Consider the following 16403-nt stretch of genomic DNA (forward strand, 5'->3'; position numbering starts at 1 on the left):
AAAAAAAAAAAAAAAAAAAGACTTCTTTTGTTTTAGGGCTGACACAGAAATTGAGCAGAGTTCCACTGTAATTCTAGCGCCCAGTTTCTCCTGTTACTAATGTCTTACCTTTGTGTGGCACATTTGCTGCCCTGGTGAGCCATTTATTGATGCATTATTATTAACTAAAGTCCACACTTTGTTCCTGTTTTCTCAGTTTTCTTCTCATGTTCCTTTTCTGTCCCTGAATCTCACAGAGGATCTTGCATGACATTTTGGCTCCTTCAGCTTCTTGTCAGTTGGGCAGAGTTATTGGATTGTCCCTGGACTGACACCCATCTTTGAACACTAAGATTCTCTGAGGTTAACGGAGTTTAAGACCAGCGTGACCAACATGGTGAAACACTGTCTCTACTAAAAATAGAAAAATTAGCTGGGTGTGGTGGTGCATGCCTATAATCCCAGCTACTCGGGAGGCTGGGTTGGGAGAATCACTTGAACCCAAGATTGTACCACTGCACCAAAAAAAAGGTGTCTGGACCTAGTTGAGTTTTCTCTGTTGAAGTGTAATGAGTAGCAAGCCTGCATTTTTCCAGAGGAGGAGCCTGTGGGCTGAGAGCAATCACAACTTCAGCCAGTCAGGTGTAACACTGATGGCCCTGGCAGGGAGCTGGCCCGCCCTTGGTGGGCCTTGAATGGACCCTGCAGGAGCCTCAGAGTCCCTGCTCTTGCCAGGGCAGCTGCTTCTGCCGTGAACAGCTTTCCTGTCTCCTGGAAGCTCTCATGCTTTCTCAGGTGTGTGGAGCCCTCCTCAAGGCTGACCACAGTTGTGATGTGGAATCTTCCATGTATGGTTGTGGCACAGTGGAAATGCCCCCTACTGCTGTAATTAATTCATTTTTGAACTCACACTCTGGGTCTGTTTTCCCCTCAAAAGGCAACATAGCATAAAGCTTATAGTGACACCAGCACTGTCTGAGGACAGGCCCGGCTCTGTCCTGAAGGCAGCAGCATCTATAGCTGCCTGTGGCTGTGCACGTGTGGGGTCTGCCTGGTGGTGACCTGCTTTGGCCTGAGCTTCCTGACACCCACGGCCCTGGAGCTGGGAGTCCATGCCAGATGTGGAGGAGCACTTGCCTGGTCTCACAACCTTGCCTGTTATTGCAGGGCAGTCAGGGCGACAGCAAGAATGCCAAGAAGAAGAACAATAAGAAGACCAACAAGAACAAAAGCAGCATCAGCCGCGCCAACAAGAAGAAGCCCAGCATGCCCAATGTGTCCAATGACCTGTCCCAGAAGCTCTATGCCACCATGGAGAAGCACAAGGAGGTGGGCGCGGGGTGTGGTGTTGCAGCCCTGCCTCCAGCCCAGAGCAGGGAAAGACGTGCAGCTGGCAGTCGTGGGCCCCGTGCAGATCTATGGTGGGATGGAGGTGGCCCTCAGGAGACCAAGTGGACCAGTTAGTTGATGTCATGCAACATGTCACCAATTCTGTTCCATCCCAAAGCATCAGGGCCAACAGGCTCAGCCACGTGCCTATCCTGCAGGTTGGCTTGGCTGCACCTGCCCTAAGCTTACCACCAGAGGTGCCACGTCCCCTGTGTGAGACTAAATCCCTTCCTCTCCTGCAGGTCTTCTTCGTGATCCATCTGCACGCCGGGCCTGTCATCAACACCTTGCCCCCCATCGTCGACCCTGACCCCCTGCTTAGCTGTGACCTCATGGACGGGCGAGACGCCTTCCTCACCCTGGCCAGAGACAAGCACTGGGAGTTCTCCTCCTTGCGCCGCTCCAAGTGGTCCACGCTGTGTATGCTGGTGGAGCTGCACACCCAGGGCCAGGACCGCTTCGTCTACACCTGCAACGAGTGCAAGCACCACGTGGAGACGCGCTGGCACTGCACTGTGTGCGAGGTAGGCCCCGCGGCCGGCCCCGGGGCTGATGAAGCATCCGTCCCTTTGCACGGGTGCTGGGGTCGGTGTCTTTACCTGATGGCGGCTGCGTTGAGTCCTCTGGAACTAGGACAGTGTCACAAGGCAGAAGGCATTGCCATGTTTGTGTTTCCTAAAACTGCTCTGTGTAGCCATGTCCACAGGCCTGGCAGTGCGGCAGGCCTGACCCTGGGGACAGCCAGAGGAAGGCTTTGCTGGGAAGTCTGGCCTGTCTATGCCCAGTTCTGGTCTTGCTAAATGGCTAGGAACACCCGCTGTCCTCTTGGTAGCTTGGGCCCCTCTGGTACCTTGCATGGGTGTCCCTTGCATGGGCTCAGGTAGGTGACAGACCCCACCACCATTCCCCTCCCAGGACAGTCACCGTCACCTGCCACCCCGGAGCCCACTCACTTGCTGTGGTGTCTGTAGACGGGCAGAGCGGGTCCTCAGCCGAGTGAGGGCCTTTCTTCTCTCTGTACCTTCTTACGCCTCTCTTCCGCACTCCAGCTTTCTCCAGTCTCCTTTGTCCTCTTTCTAGTTGCATGCAGCAGTTTTTAACCTCTTTCTATGAACACAGAATTAGTACCTGGTTCTAGGGCTCCGTCAGGTTGCCAGGTGCAAGCAGTTTTCAGTAACTTCAGCTTCCACATTGGGGAAAGCCCACTGGCGAGCTATGGGTAGGGTAGCCCAGGCCTTCCCAGAGGCGCTTCATGGCAGCTGTCGGTGCTTTGGGAGGGACTAGCCTCCCTCGGCCTTTCATTGTCAGGCTTCACAGTCCAGGTACAGAAGCAGGACAGGCCGTGGCAGGGGGCAGTGTGACTCCCTGGGCACAGGAGGCCAGAAGGAAAGGGGGCTGGTGTCTACTGTCCATGAACTCACAGGCTGAGGGGTCTCAGGGCATAAGTCTGGTTATCTTTGAGCCTTCAGGGCTGTTCCCAGGAGTCAAGGTCTTTGGGAGCAGCATGTACACGGCCCATGCTCCTGTCCTGTCCATGCTTCCATCCTGTCTGGGTCACCTGTCTGGGTCTCTTGGCACAGACCCAGACCTAGTGGTGGAGGGAAACAGCCAGGGTGCCTGGTGTTGGGCCCCATGCTGACACTAGCCTGTCCCCTTTTCTTGTTTGCAGGACTACGACCTCTGCATCAACTGCTATAACACGAAGAGCCATGCCCATAAGATGGTGAAGTGGGGGCTGGGCCTGGACGACGAGGGCAGCAGCCAGGGCGAGCCACAGTCAAAGAGCCCCCAGGAGTCCCGCCGGCTGAGCATCCAGCGCTGCATCCAGTCGCTGGTGCACGCATGCCAGTGCCGCAACGCCAACTGCTCGCTGCCGTCCTGCCAGAAGATGAAGCGGGTGGTGCAGCACACCAAGGGCTGTAAGCGCAAGACCAATGGGGGCTGCCCGGTGTGCAAGCAGCTCATCGCCCTCTGCTGCTACCACGCCAAGCACTGCCAAGAAAACAAATGCCCCGTGCCCTTCTGCCTCAACATCAAACACAAGCTCCGCCAACAGCAGATCCAGCACCGCCTGCAGCAGGCCCAGCTCATGCGCCGGCGGATGGCCACCATGAACACCCGCAACGTGCCTCAGCAGAGTCTGCCTTCTCCTACCTCAGCACCACCTGGGACCCCCACGCAGCAGCCCAGCACGCCCCAGACACCGCAGCCCCCTGCCCAGCCCCAGCCCTCACCCGTGAGCATGTCACCAGCTGGCTTCCCCAGCGTGGCCCGGACTCAGCCCCCCACCACGGTGTCTGCAGGGAAGCCCACCAGCCAGGTGCCAGCACCCCCACCCCCTGCCCAGCCTCCACCTGCAGCGGTGGAAGCGGCTCGGCAGATTGAGCGTGAGGCCCAGCAGCAGCAGCACCTGTACCGGGTGAATATCAACAACGGCATGCCCCCAGGGCGCACGGGCATGGGGACCCCAGGAAGCCAGATGGCCCCCGTGAGCCTGAACGTGCCCCGACCCAACCAGGTGAGCGGGCCCGTCATGCCCAGCATGCCTCCTGGCCAGTGGCAACAGGCACCCCTTCCCCAGCAGCAGCCAATGCCAGGCATGCCCAGGCCTGTGATGTCCATGCAGGCCCAGGCGGCTGTGGCCGGGCCCCGGATGCCCAGCGTGCAGCCACCCAGAAGCATCTCCCCCAGCGCCCTGCAAGACCTGCTACGGACCCTGAAGTCACCCAGCTCCCCTCAGCAGCAGCAGCAGGTCCTGAACATTCTCAAGTCAAACCCGCAGCTAATGGCAGCTTTCATCAAACAGCGCACAGCCAAGTATGTGGCCAATCAGCCTGGCATGCAGCCCCAGCCTGGCCTCCAGTCCCAGCCCGGCATGCAGCCCCAGCCCGGCATGCAGCCCCAGCCCGGCATACACCAGCAGCCCAGCCTGCAGAACCTGAACGCCATGCAGGCTGGCGTGCCGCGGCCTGGTGTGCCTCCACAGCAACAGGCAATGGGAGGCCTGAACCCCCAGGGCCAGGCCCTGAACATCATGAACCCAGGACACAACCCCAACATGGCGAGTATGAATCCACAGTACCGAGAAATGTTACGGAGGCAGCTGCTGCAGCAGCAGCAGCAACAGCAGCAGCAGCAGCAGCAACAGCAGCAGCAGCAACAAGGGAATGCTGGCATGGCTGGGGGCATGGCAGGGCACGGCCAGTTCCAGCAGCCTCAAGGACCTGGAGGCTACCCGCCAGCCATGCAGCAGCAGCAGCGCATGCAGCAGCATCTCCCCCTCCAGGGCAGCTCCATGGGCCAGATGGCGGCCCAGATGGGACAGCTCAGCCAGATGGGGCAGCCAGGGATGGGGGCAGACAGCACCCCCAACATCCAGCAAGCCCTGCAGCAGCGGATTCTGCAGCAGCAGCAGATGAAGCAGCAGATTGGGTCCCCAGGCCAGCCGAATCCCATGAGCCCCCAGCAACACATGCTCTCAGGACAGCCACAGGCCTCGCATCTCCCTGGCCAGCAGATCGCCACATCCCTTAGTAACCAGGTGCGGTCTCCAGCCCCTGTCCAGTCTCCTCGGCCCCAGTCCCAGCCTCCACATTCCAGCCCGTCACCACGGATACAGCCCCAGCCTTCGCCACACCACGTCTCACCCCAGACTGGTTCCCCCCACCCCGGACTTGCAGTTACTATGGCCAGCTCCATAGATCAGGGACACTTGGGGAACCCCGAACAGAGTGCAATGCTCCCCCAACTGAACACCCCCAGCAGGAGCACGCTGTCCAGCGAACTGTCCCTGGTCGGGGACACCACGGGGGACACGCTAGAGAAGTTTGTGGAGGGCTTGTAGCATTGTGAGAGCATCACTTTTTTTCCCTTTCATGTCCTTGGACCTTTTGTACTGAAAATTCAGGCATCTAGGTTCTTTTTATTCCTAGATGGAACTGCAACTTCCAAGCCATGGAAGGGTGGATTGATGTTTAAAGAAACAATACAAAGAATATATTTTTTTGTTAAAAACCAGTTGATTTAAAATATCTGGTCTCTCTCTCTCTCTCTCTTTGGTTTTTTTTTGGGGGGGGATTTCCGTTTTGTTTTTGTTTTGGGGGGAGGGGGGTTTGTTTGAATTCTTTTTGTCGTCATTGCTGGTGACTCATGCCTTTTTTTAATGGGAAAAACAAGTTCATTATATTCATATTTTTTATTTGTATTTTCAAGACTTTAAACATTTATGTTTAAAAGTAAGAAGAAAAATAATATTCAGAACTGATTCCTGAAATAATGCAAGCTTATAATGTATCCCGATAACTTTCTGATGTTTCGGGAAGATTTTTTTTCTATAGTGAACTCTGTGGGCGTTTCCCAGTATTACCCCTGGACGATAGGAATTGACTCCGGCGTGCACACACACGTACTCACACCCACACACATCTATCTATACATAATGGCTGAAGCCAAACTCTTGTCTTGCAGATGTAGAAATTGTTGCTTTGTTTCTCTGATAAAACTGGTTTTAGACAAAAAATAGGGATGATCACTCTTAGACCATGCTAATGTTACTAGAGAAGAAGCCTTCTTTTCTTTCTTCTATGTGAAACTTGAAATGAGGAAAAGCAATTCTAGTGTAAATCATGCAAGCGCTCTAATTACTATAAATACGAAACTCGAGAAGATTCAATCACTGTATAGAATGGTAAAATACCAACTCATTTCTTATATCATATTGTTAAATAAACTGTGTGCAACAGACAAAAAGGGTGGTCCTTCTTGAATTCATGTACATGGTATTAACACTTAGTGTTCGGGGTTTTTTGTTATGAAAATGCTGTTTTCAACATTGTATTTGGACTATGCATGTGTTTTTTCCCCATTGTATATAAAGTACCGCTTAAAATTGATATAAATTACTGAGGTTTTTAACATGTATTCTGTTCTTTAAGATCCCTGTAAGAATGTTTAAGGTTTTTATTTATTTATATATATTTTTGGAGTCTGTTCTTTGTAAGACATGGTTCTGGTTGTTCGCTCATAGCGGAGAGGCTGGGGCTGCGGTTGTGGTCGTGGTGGCATGGGTGGCGGCTGGGAACTGTGGCCCAGGCTTAGCGGCCACCTGGAGGGTTTATTCCCAGAGACTGAGGTGGGTGGCTCAGTGTTGGCCCCACACATTCGAGGCTCACAGGTGAATGTAACACAGTTAGGGTCACCAGTTGGTCTGAAACTGCACTTGGCCCACTCCTCCATCCTCCGTGCCCGTCATAGCTGCGCCCCCAGAAGCAGGGCTTCCTCCCATATTCAGGCAGCTCCCCACATACACAACTCCCAGAATTTGAGACAGAGGGTGCTCCAGGCTCGAAAGGTGCTTCCTGACTCCCCAACATCCTGCCACCACCATGCAGCCTGTCCTATGTGGCCTTGGAGAAAAATGCTGAGGGGCAGACATGTTGGAGCACCAGCTCCAGTTCCTGTTACAGTAAGAAAGGTCCCCCACTTTGAAAGACACTTGGACTCGGCTACATGGTCCCAATTCCCTTGGAGTCCAGTTCAGGCCCCCTTACTGAGTGGGTGAGACCAGTTCACAAAAACCGCAAAACAAAGGAGGACCATCGTTGGGAGAGCTGAAGTTTATCCCCTAGTCTGCCGCCCCTGACACCCAGAGAACTCACTTTATCCCTAGTCCACCAGCCAAAGAGTGCTCTAGGTGGGGGGTAATGGTAAATTTAGAAATCATGGCCCAAATAGCTTCCATTTGGGCCCTTACCGTCACAGATATTTTTAAAATACTTGAATACTTGATTTGTGAATCTAAATTCAAGGAATCTTTCTAAGAAATTGGAAAGGTCCAATCTAGCTTTTACCATACAGCTTTGAATCTTGAGTTATAAAATGTAAAATAATTAAACCAGGCAAAAGACCACCATCTGGCACCTCCAGCCAGCCCCCATTCACCGCATCCCAGGAGGGCAACACAGGCCCGGCCTCCAGTGGAGATTGCTACCCCTACTCAGCCTGCTGGGTTCTTACACCTCCATGATCCTCTTCACCTTTTCCACCCATGGGGAAGCCTTGAGCCACGTGTTCAAACAAGAAGTGGGCTGGAGCCCAGGAGCAGCATCTCTAAGCCCACACTCAGAAAGTAGCACCCTCCTGGTTGTGCAGCCTTTTAATGTGGGCAGTGGAGGGGCCTCTGTTTCAGGTTACCGTGGAATTCAAAACTTTATGTACCAACCTCATTCCTTTCGGAGGCTACATCCCATGCAACCATCTTGGGCAATCCAGATGTCGAAGGATGTGGATGCTAACCCTAAGCTTGTCTAAGGAAATATCTGTAAGAAAGCTGGAAAGCCCCAACGCTGTGTCTCATGCTGTATACTTAAGAGGAGAAGAAAAAGTCCTATATTTGTGATCAAAAAGAGGAAACTTGAAATGTGATGGTGTTTATAATAAAAACTGGTAAAACGACTTGGATTCAAAGATGGTTCAGCTTGGCTAATGACTTAGAGTTAGCTCAACAGTTCGTCCTTATAAGCTTGCAGATACGGGCCGGGAGCAGTGGCTTACGATTGTAATCCTAGCACTTTGGGAGGCCGAAGTGAATGGATCACGAGGTCTGGAGTTGGAGACCAACCTAGCCAATATGGTGAAACCCTGTCTCTATGAAATACAAAAAATTAGCTGGGGGTGATGGCAAGCGCCTATAGTCCTAGCTACTCAGGAGGCTGAGGCGGGAGAATTGCTTGAACCTGAGAGGTGGAGTTTGCAGTGAGCTGATACACCACTGCATTCCGGCCTGGATGACAGAGCGAGACTCAAAAAAATAATAATAATAATAATAATAATAATCCAGGTGCGCTGGCTCACACCTGTAATCCCAGCACTTTGGGAGACCAAGGAGGGCAGGTCACAAGGTCAGGAGATCAAGACCATCCTGGCTAACACAGTGAAACCCTGGCTGTACTAAAAATACAAAAAATTACCTGGGCATGGTGGCACTTGCTTGTAGTCCCAGCTACTCAGGAGGCTGAGGTAGGAGAATTGCTTGAATCCAGAGGCGGCAGTTGTAGTGAGCCGAGTTCGCACCATTGCACTCCAGCCTGGCTGACAGAGCGAGACTCCATCTCAAAAGAAAAAAAAAAAAAAAAGATTGCAGATGCCCAGTGGAGTTTGTCTCTACAGAGCATGTGTTCGATGCTGTCTTTGAAATCATCACATGTTAAAAACAGAATGAGCTGCCCCTGTGTAATGTGGCAGGGAGAGGCTTCTTTTAAGACCTCAGATTGGCCGGGCGCGGTAGCTCTCGCCTGTAATCCCAGCACTTTGGGAGGCCAAGGCGGGCAGATCACCTGAGATCGGGAGTTTGAGACCAGACTGACCAACATGGAGAAACCCTGTGTCTCAAAAAAAAAAAAAAAAGTGCTCAGATTGAAGACATGTAACTGTCTTCTGTTTTTTTTGTTGTTTGTTTGTTTTTTTGATGGTGGTGGTTTCTTTTTGAGACAAAGTCTCTCTGTCACCCTAGCTGGAGCGCAGTGGTGTTATTTTGGCTCAATGCAGCCTCCACCTCCCGAGTTTAAGCGATTCTCCTGCCTCAGCCTCCCGAGTAGCTGGAACTAGAGGTGTAAGCCACCACGCCCAGCTAATTTTCGTATTTTTAGTAGAGGCAGGGTTTCACCATGTTGGCCAGGCTGGTCTCAAACTCCCAATCTCAAGTGATTTGCCCACCTTGGTCTCCCAAAGTGCTGGGATTATAGGCATGAGCCACCACACCTAGTCTTTTTGATTACTATAAAATGGAACCAAAGATTTTGTCTGAGTCAAAACATGCTTTGAGTACTCCATGGTGAAATAAGCTACTGGTTTTTTTTTTTTTCCCAAAATGTTTCACCATGTTGGTCAGGCTGGTCTCGAACTCCTGGCCTTAGGTGATCCACCTGCCTCGGCCTCCCAAAGTGCTCAGATTATAGGCGTGAGCCACCGCGCCTGGCTGCTAACTGTTTTTAAAACACATCTTTCATTGCCAGGCATGGTGGCATGTGCTTGTAGTCCCAGTTACTAGGGAGGCTGAGATGGGAGGATCACTTGAGCCCAGGAGTTCTGGGCTGTAGTGTGCTATGCCATTCGGGTGTCCGCACTAAGTTCGGCATCAATATGGTGACCTCCCAGGAGCGGGGGACTACCAGGTTGCCTAAGGAGGGGTGAACTGGCACAGGTCAGAAACAGAGCAGGTCAAAATTCCCGTGCTAATCAGTAGTGGGATGGCACCTGTGAATAGCCACTGTACTCCAGCCTGGGCAACATAGTGAGACCCTGTCTCTAAAAAAAAAAAGAAAAAAACACCTTTCATTAAGGAGACGATTGCACATTGGTGGCCATTTTGCTACCAAGAAGTTCTTAGGCCAGGACAGTGTGTGCCAGGAAGCAGAGGCTGCAGCCACAGTGCTGTAACAGATGTGCAGTGGCATGCAGGCATGAGAAGAACGTCTCTTCACCTCAGACCATGAAAACATTGCACCCTCATTGATATATGGATGTTTTGGGTTAAATTCACCTGCATTACTTGTATACATTTGATAATAAATAGAGGTGGGTAAACACAGGCCCCTGATAAGATACTGCAGAAATTTAAGTGAGTATGATGCTCAGACCAGCAAAGTAGACTCTTAGGAGCTTTGACGAGTAGATGAGAATGCTCTGCAGTTGACCTAAATTGTGCATAAAATGGTGCTTTTGACATGCTCACATCTTTTCATAGAGACTTTACTAGGAATTTTTGTCTAGGATACCACTGTTAACTCACCACACAGAAAAGTTCAATGGGAGCTAACATCTATAAAACACCTCCATTAAGAAAGGATTGCATGAAGAAAAAAACAAGGCCAGGCATGGTAGGTCATGGGAGGCTGAAGTGGGTGGAGCACCTAAGGCCAGGATTTCCAGACCAGCCTGGCCAACATGGTGAAACCCCTTCTCTACAAAAAGTACAAAAATTAGAGGCCAGGCGCAGTGGCACCTGTAATCCCAGCACCTTCGGAGGCCAAGGTGGGCGGATCACAAGGTCAGGAGATTGAGACCATCCTGCCCTCAATCCAGCTAGTATTAAAAAAAATAATTAGCTGGGTGTGGTGGCACATGCTTATAATCCCAGATACTCAGAAGGCTGAGACACAGTCACTTGAATCCAGGAGGCAGAGATTGCAGTGAGCCAAGATTGCACAACTGCACTGCAGCCTGGGCGACAGAACAAGACTGTCTCAAAAAATAACAAAGAAATAGATAACAAGAAAGTATTCCAAGGGCTGGGCACAGAGGCTCATGCCTGTAATCCCAGCCCTTTAAAAGGCCAAGCTGGGAGGATTGCTTAGGGCCAGAAGTTGGAGACCAGCCTGGGAACATGGCAAGACCCCTGCCTCTACACACATCAAAAAATTTTGGTTTTGAACAACAGTTTCACTCTGTTGCCCAGGCTGAAGTGCCGTGGCATGATCTCAGCTCACTGAAGCCTCCACTTCCTGGGTTCAAGCAATTCTTCTGCTTCAGCCTCCTAAGTAGCTGGGATTATGGGCACCCACCACCAGGCCTGGTTACATTTTTTATTTTTAGTAGAGACAAGGTTTCAACATGTTGCCCAGGCTGGTCTCACACTCCTGACCTCAAGTGATCCCCCTGCCTTGGCCTCCCAAAGTGCTGGGATTACAGGTAAAAGCCACCACGCCCAGGCTACAAAATTGTTTTAAAAAGTTAGCCAGGCACGATGGCACACACTTGGAGTCCCAGCTATAGAAGCGGCTGAGGCATGAGGATCACTTGAGCCCAGTAGGTCGAGGCTGCAGTCAGCTATGATTACACCACTGCACTGTGGCCTGGGCAACAGAGCAAGACGCCGTCTCTTAAGAAAGAAAAGGGGTGGGAGCGAAACCAACACCTGGCGCAGAGCAGCAGCCGCTGAGGTGTCCCTGGCCAGTGTCCTTCCACCTGTCCACTAACATGGGGAACATCTTTGCCAACCTCTTCAAGGGCCTTTTTGGCAAAAAGGAAATGCACATCTGCATGGTGGGCTTGGATGCTGAGGGGAAGACCACGATCCTATACAAGCTAAAGCTGGGTGATCGTGACCGCCACTCCCACCATAGGCTTCAATGTGGAAACCGTGGAGTACAAGAACATCAGCTTCACCGTGTGGGACGTGGGTGGCCAGGACAAGATCCGGCCTCTGTGGCACCACTACTTCCAGAACACACAAGGCCTGATCTTCGTGGTGGACAGCAATGACAGCGCGTGAACGAGGCCCGTGAGGAGCTCACAAGGATGCTGGCTGAGGACGAGCTCCGGGATGCTGTCCTCCTGGTGTTCGCCAACAAGCAGGACCTCCCCAACGCCATGAATGCGGCCAAGATCACAGACAAGCTGGGGCTGCACTTGCTCCGCCACAGGAACTGGTACATTCAGGCCACCTGCGCCACCAGCGGGGACGGGCTCTATGAAGGACTGGACTGGCTGTCCAATCAGCTCCGGAACCAGAAGTGAATGCGACCCCCCTCCCTCTCACTCCTCTCACCCTCTGCTTTACTCTCATGTGGCAAACATGCGGCTCGTGGTGTGAGTGCCAGAAGCTGCCTCGGTGGTTTGGTCACCATGTGCATCGCACCGTGCTGTAAATGTGGCAGACGCAGCCTGCGGCCAGGCTTTTTATTTAATGTAAATAGTTTTTGTTTCCAATGAGGCAGTTTCTGGTAGTCCTATGCAATATTACTCAGCTTTTTGATCGTAAAAAGAAAAGTCAACTCCCTCTTCAGTGCTGAGAGGGGTTGTAGGCCTGCGGGCACCTGGCCTCCAGGAGTCGCTGTGTTGGAAGAGCCGGGCACCCTCGGCTTTAGAGCTGTGTTGAAATCTATTTTGGTGATTGGTTTTTAACCCAAACTCAGTGCATTTTTTTAAATAGTTAAAAATCTAAGTCGAGAACACTTGAATACACAGAAGGGAGACCCTACCTAGCATAGATTTGCAGTTATGGCCTGGATGCCGGTCGCCAGCCCGGCTGTTCTCCTTGGGAACATAAGGCGGGTGGCGTGGCAGACAGCGATCAGTTCTGCATGGTCACAATAGAGACCCCCGCAACTCGCTTGTCCTTGGGTCACCCTGCATTCCGTAGCCATGTGCTTGTCTCTGTGCCCCCATGGTTCCCAGGGGCCAGGCTGGGAGCCCACAGCTGCCCCACTGTCCCGCAGGCTGCCCCACCCACCTTCAGGTAGCCTATGGGAGACAGCCCCACCTGTCCCTCCCTCAGCATGTGGCCAGAGTGCTTGCTCAGACACTTTGGCAGGATGTCTGGGGCCTCACCAGCAGGAGTGCGTGCAAGCTGGGCAGACGGTCCACCTAGACCCACAGCCCCTTGGGAGCACCCCATCTCCGTGTGTGACATAGCTTTCTTTCCCTCGGCCTGCAAGAGTCTGATTTGCCATAGAAAAAGACAACCTCTACTTTTTTGAAGTTGGAGCTGTTAAATTTATCTTGGGGAAACCTCAGAACTGGTCTATTTGGTGTCGTGGAACCTCTTACTGCTTTCAATACACGATTAGTAATCAACTGTTTTGTATACTTGTTTTCAGTTTTCATTTCGACAAACATGCACTGTAATTATAGCTATTAGAATAAAATCTCTTAACTATTAAAAAAAGAAAGAAAGAAAGAAAGAAAAGGCCAGGCACAGTGGCTCATGGCTGTAATCCCAGCACTTTGGGAGGCCGCAGCAGGGAGATCACGAGGTCAGGAGTTCGAGACCAGCCTGGCCAATATGGTGAAACCCTGTGTCTACTAAAAATACAAAAATTAGCAGGGCATGGTGGCACGTGCCTGTAACCCCAGCCGCTCAGGAGGCTGAAGGCTGAGGCAGGAGAATCGTTTGCACATGAGAGGCAGAGGTTACAGTGAGCCGAGATCGTGCCACTGCACTCCAGCCTGCACTACAGAATGAGACTCCATCCCCCTACCCCAAAAAAGGAAAAAAAAAAAGTCTGGGCACAGTGGCTCACATGTGTAATTCTAGCACTTTGGGAGGTCAAGGCAGGCATATCACCTGACATCAGGAGTTTGAGATCAGCCGGGCCAACACGACAAAACCCTGTCTCTACTAAAAATACAGAAAATTAGCCAGGCATCGTGGCATGCGCCTGTGATCCCAGCTACTTGGGAGGCTGAGGCAGGAGTATTGCTTGAACCTAGGAGGCAGAGGTTGCAGTGAGCTAAGATCGTGCCACTGCACTCCACCCTGGGTGACAGAGTAAGTCTCTGTCTCAAAAAAAAAAGAAAGAAAAAAATGTTGTAAGTATTTCAGATATTTTCAAGGGGATTAGCAAGAGACTCGAAGGACAGATGAGACTATAAAGGGTGAGTGGCTGCCTCTGTGAGGCAGAGGGGACTGAGAAATGAACACCACCCAGCCTGGAGTCCTGGGCCTGGGGCAAGGGCCTCTGCCTCAACCTTGATTGAGTTTTCCAGATTCTGCCTTCCTCCTGTGGTTAACAAAGTGAAGAGATGGGAAAATAATGGCATGTGGCAAATACCGTTTACATGTATTCCTGTAGGAAAACGAAGGTGGTTAGTAACTCAAGTTCACAGAGCATCAAGGGACAGAGGGGGTGCTGGCCCTGAGCCGTGCTCCTTAACCCTTTGCTGGAAAAGTGTCCTACACCTCCGCCTCTTGTCCTCTATCCACACATTCACCTTGGACTCACTTTGAGAGTGCCTCGGGAAAGTGGGGAATTTATATGTAGCCCTCAAGCATCGTGGAGGCAGTAAGTGGTGACCAAGGTCTTACAAAGGCCTGTTGGGGATCAGCTTACCTGTGTTGGGTTCCCCACTGGTTAACTTTGGCATTGGAGAAAAAGAAACGTTGACAGCCCGCATGCTGGGCACCCCTAGTGTTCACAGTGCCAAGCTCCTAGTGTGGTGACACTGATCCATCCCCACTCAATGCATTCGAGGGACCTAAGTTTTATCAGGCTTGATGGGCAGGCTTTATCATCTCTGATCTGGAATCCCTATGGCTCCAGACCAGCAGCAAGAAAGACTTTTTTTGGCTGGGCATGGTGGCTCTTGCCTGTAATCCCAGTACTTTGGGAGGCCAAGGTGGGTGGATCATGAGATCAGGAGTTCAAGACCAGCCTGGCCAACATGGTGAAACCCCATCTCTACCAAATATACAAAAATTAGCCTGATGTGGTGGCAGATGCCTGTAATCCCAGCTACGTGGGAGGGAGAGGAAGGAGAATTGCTTGAACCCAGGAAGCAGAGGTACTGGTGAGCTGGGATCATGCCACTGCACTCCAACCTGGGTGACAGAGCAAGACGCTGTCTCAAAAAAAAAAAAAGAAAAAAAAAAGACTCTTTTTGGCCAGGCACAGTGGCTCACAGGGGCTCACACATATAATCCCACCACTTTGGGAGGCCGAGGTGGGCAGATCACTTGAGGTCAGGAGTTCGAGAGCAGCCTGGCCAACATGGTGAAACCCTACCTCTACTAAAAATACAAAAATTAGCTGGTCGTGGTGGCACATGCCTGTAGTCCCAGCTACGCAGGTGGCTGAGGTGGGAGAATCACTTGAACCCAGGAGGCAGAGGTTGCAGTGAGCTGAGACTATGCCAGTGTACTCCAGCCTGGGTGACAGAGTGAGACTCTTTCTCAAAAAAAAAAGGAGGTGGCACCCAGTCAGTGGCAGCCTCAGATCCTCTCCAACAGGATGGGAGTCTCAGCAGAGCCAAAGCTAAGAAACACCAGGGGCAGCCAACAGCCCCCCCACAGTGGGCTTGAAACCCAAAGTTACCTGGAAGGAGCTCCCTGACCATGCTGCTTGCCCCAGGGAACAAAGAGGTGCTGGGAGATGTCCTTCCTGTTCAGTTCACTTGTGACAAATGCAGGCTGTGTGGGAAGAGGAAATCAAGTCATGCTTTGCTCCACCTGCTAGCATCCCTGACCCACCACCCAGGCGAGGTGGAACACGTTTCTGCCGTCCTTCACGTTTCATGAGCTGCAGGGGTGAGGCTGTGGAGGCCAGTGTGGCACTGACTATGAAGAAGTGATGGGGCTAACAGAAATGACAGTCAACTGTCCCCTTCACCTCGTGCTTGCCGGAGTTGGCACCTTCAAGGCCAGACCTCGGGGGAGAAACCAGATGGTCTGTATTTCCACCTGCCCGAAGTCCTTTTTCTTTTTCTGTCTTCCATTCATGCCCCAAGGACCAGTGTGACAACCTGGACTGAGGGGCCCTCTTTACACCCAAGGGGACCCTGGGATGTGGCAGGCACTGCTTAGGACACCAATCATCTGCAATCCAGGCCCAGAGCACCCAGGCGAAGGAGCAGTCTTGAGGTGGCAAGGTGGCAGGGACAGAGCCACCAGGCAGCCACGCCAGCAGGGAGGGGGCCTTGCTCAGCTGCGTGAGTGGCCTGTGTAATTCCTCTGGACACATAAGGCTGAGTTGTCATTTCACTCTCTAGTCTCTCAGGCCAAACTAGTCCTAACTTGTCTTCTCTCTCTCGCTCTGTTGCCCAGCCTGGAGTGCAGTGGCGCGATACCCACTCACTGCAACCTCTGCCTTCTGGGTTCAAGTGATTCTCCTGCCTCAGCCTCCCGAGTAGCTGGGACTATAGGTGTGCGCCACCATGCCTGGCTAATTTTTTTGTATTTTAGTAGAGAGATGGTTTCACCGTGTTGCCCGGGCTGGTTGCAAACTCCTGAGCTCAGGCAATCCGCCTGACTTGGCCTCCCAAAGTGCTGGGATTACAGGCGTGAGCCACTGTGCCCGGCCTAATTTTTGTATTTCTAGTGGAGACAGGGTTTTGCCATGTTGGTCAGGCTAGTCTCGAACTCCTTACCTTAAGTGATAAACCCAACTCAGCCTTCTAATGTGCTGGGATTACAGGCATGAGCCACCGCACCTGGCCACCTTTCCAGGTCTTTTTCTGATCCTGAAAAGATTAGCTGAGGGTCTAGGAACTTTTAAGGGTTTGAATAGAAACCATTTTTTTTTTTTTTTTTTTGGTTGGGG

General features: G+C 51.8%; 1 protein-coding gene and 1 pseudogene across 3 annotated transcripts in view; both read left to right on the forward strand.

Annotated features, from left to right (window-relative positions):
* LOC108286559 (CREB binding protein) overlaps positions 1-7819 on the forward strand; it is a 161766-nt gene extending 153947 nt beyond the window's left edge. For all 3 annotated transcript variants that reach the window (XM_017504469.1, XM_017504471.1, XM_017504470.2), the window contains 3 exons: positions 1147-1308; positions 1611-1892; positions 3038-7819. In XM_017504469.1, the coding sequence (XP_017359958.1) occupies positions 1147-1308; positions 1611-1892; positions 3038-5212 (2619 nt within the window). In that variant the 3' untranslated portion in view covers positions 5213-7819. The remainder of the gene's footprint in view (positions 1-1146; positions 1309-1610; positions 1893-3037) is intronic.
* Positions 7820-11328: 3509 nt separating this feature from the next.
* Positions 11329-12614, forward strand: LOC108286564 (annotated as a pseudogene).
* Positions 12615-16403: the final 3789 nt, after the last annotated feature.

This window comes from Cebus imitator, unplaced genomic scaffold (assembly GCF_001604975.1).
Source record: "Cebus imitator isolate Cc_AM_T3 unplaced genomic scaffold, Cebus_imitator-1.0 Scaffold322, whole genome shotgun sequence".
NCBI classification, from domain to species: Eukaryota; Metazoa; Chordata; class Mammalia; order Primates; family Cebidae; genus Cebus; species Cebus imitator.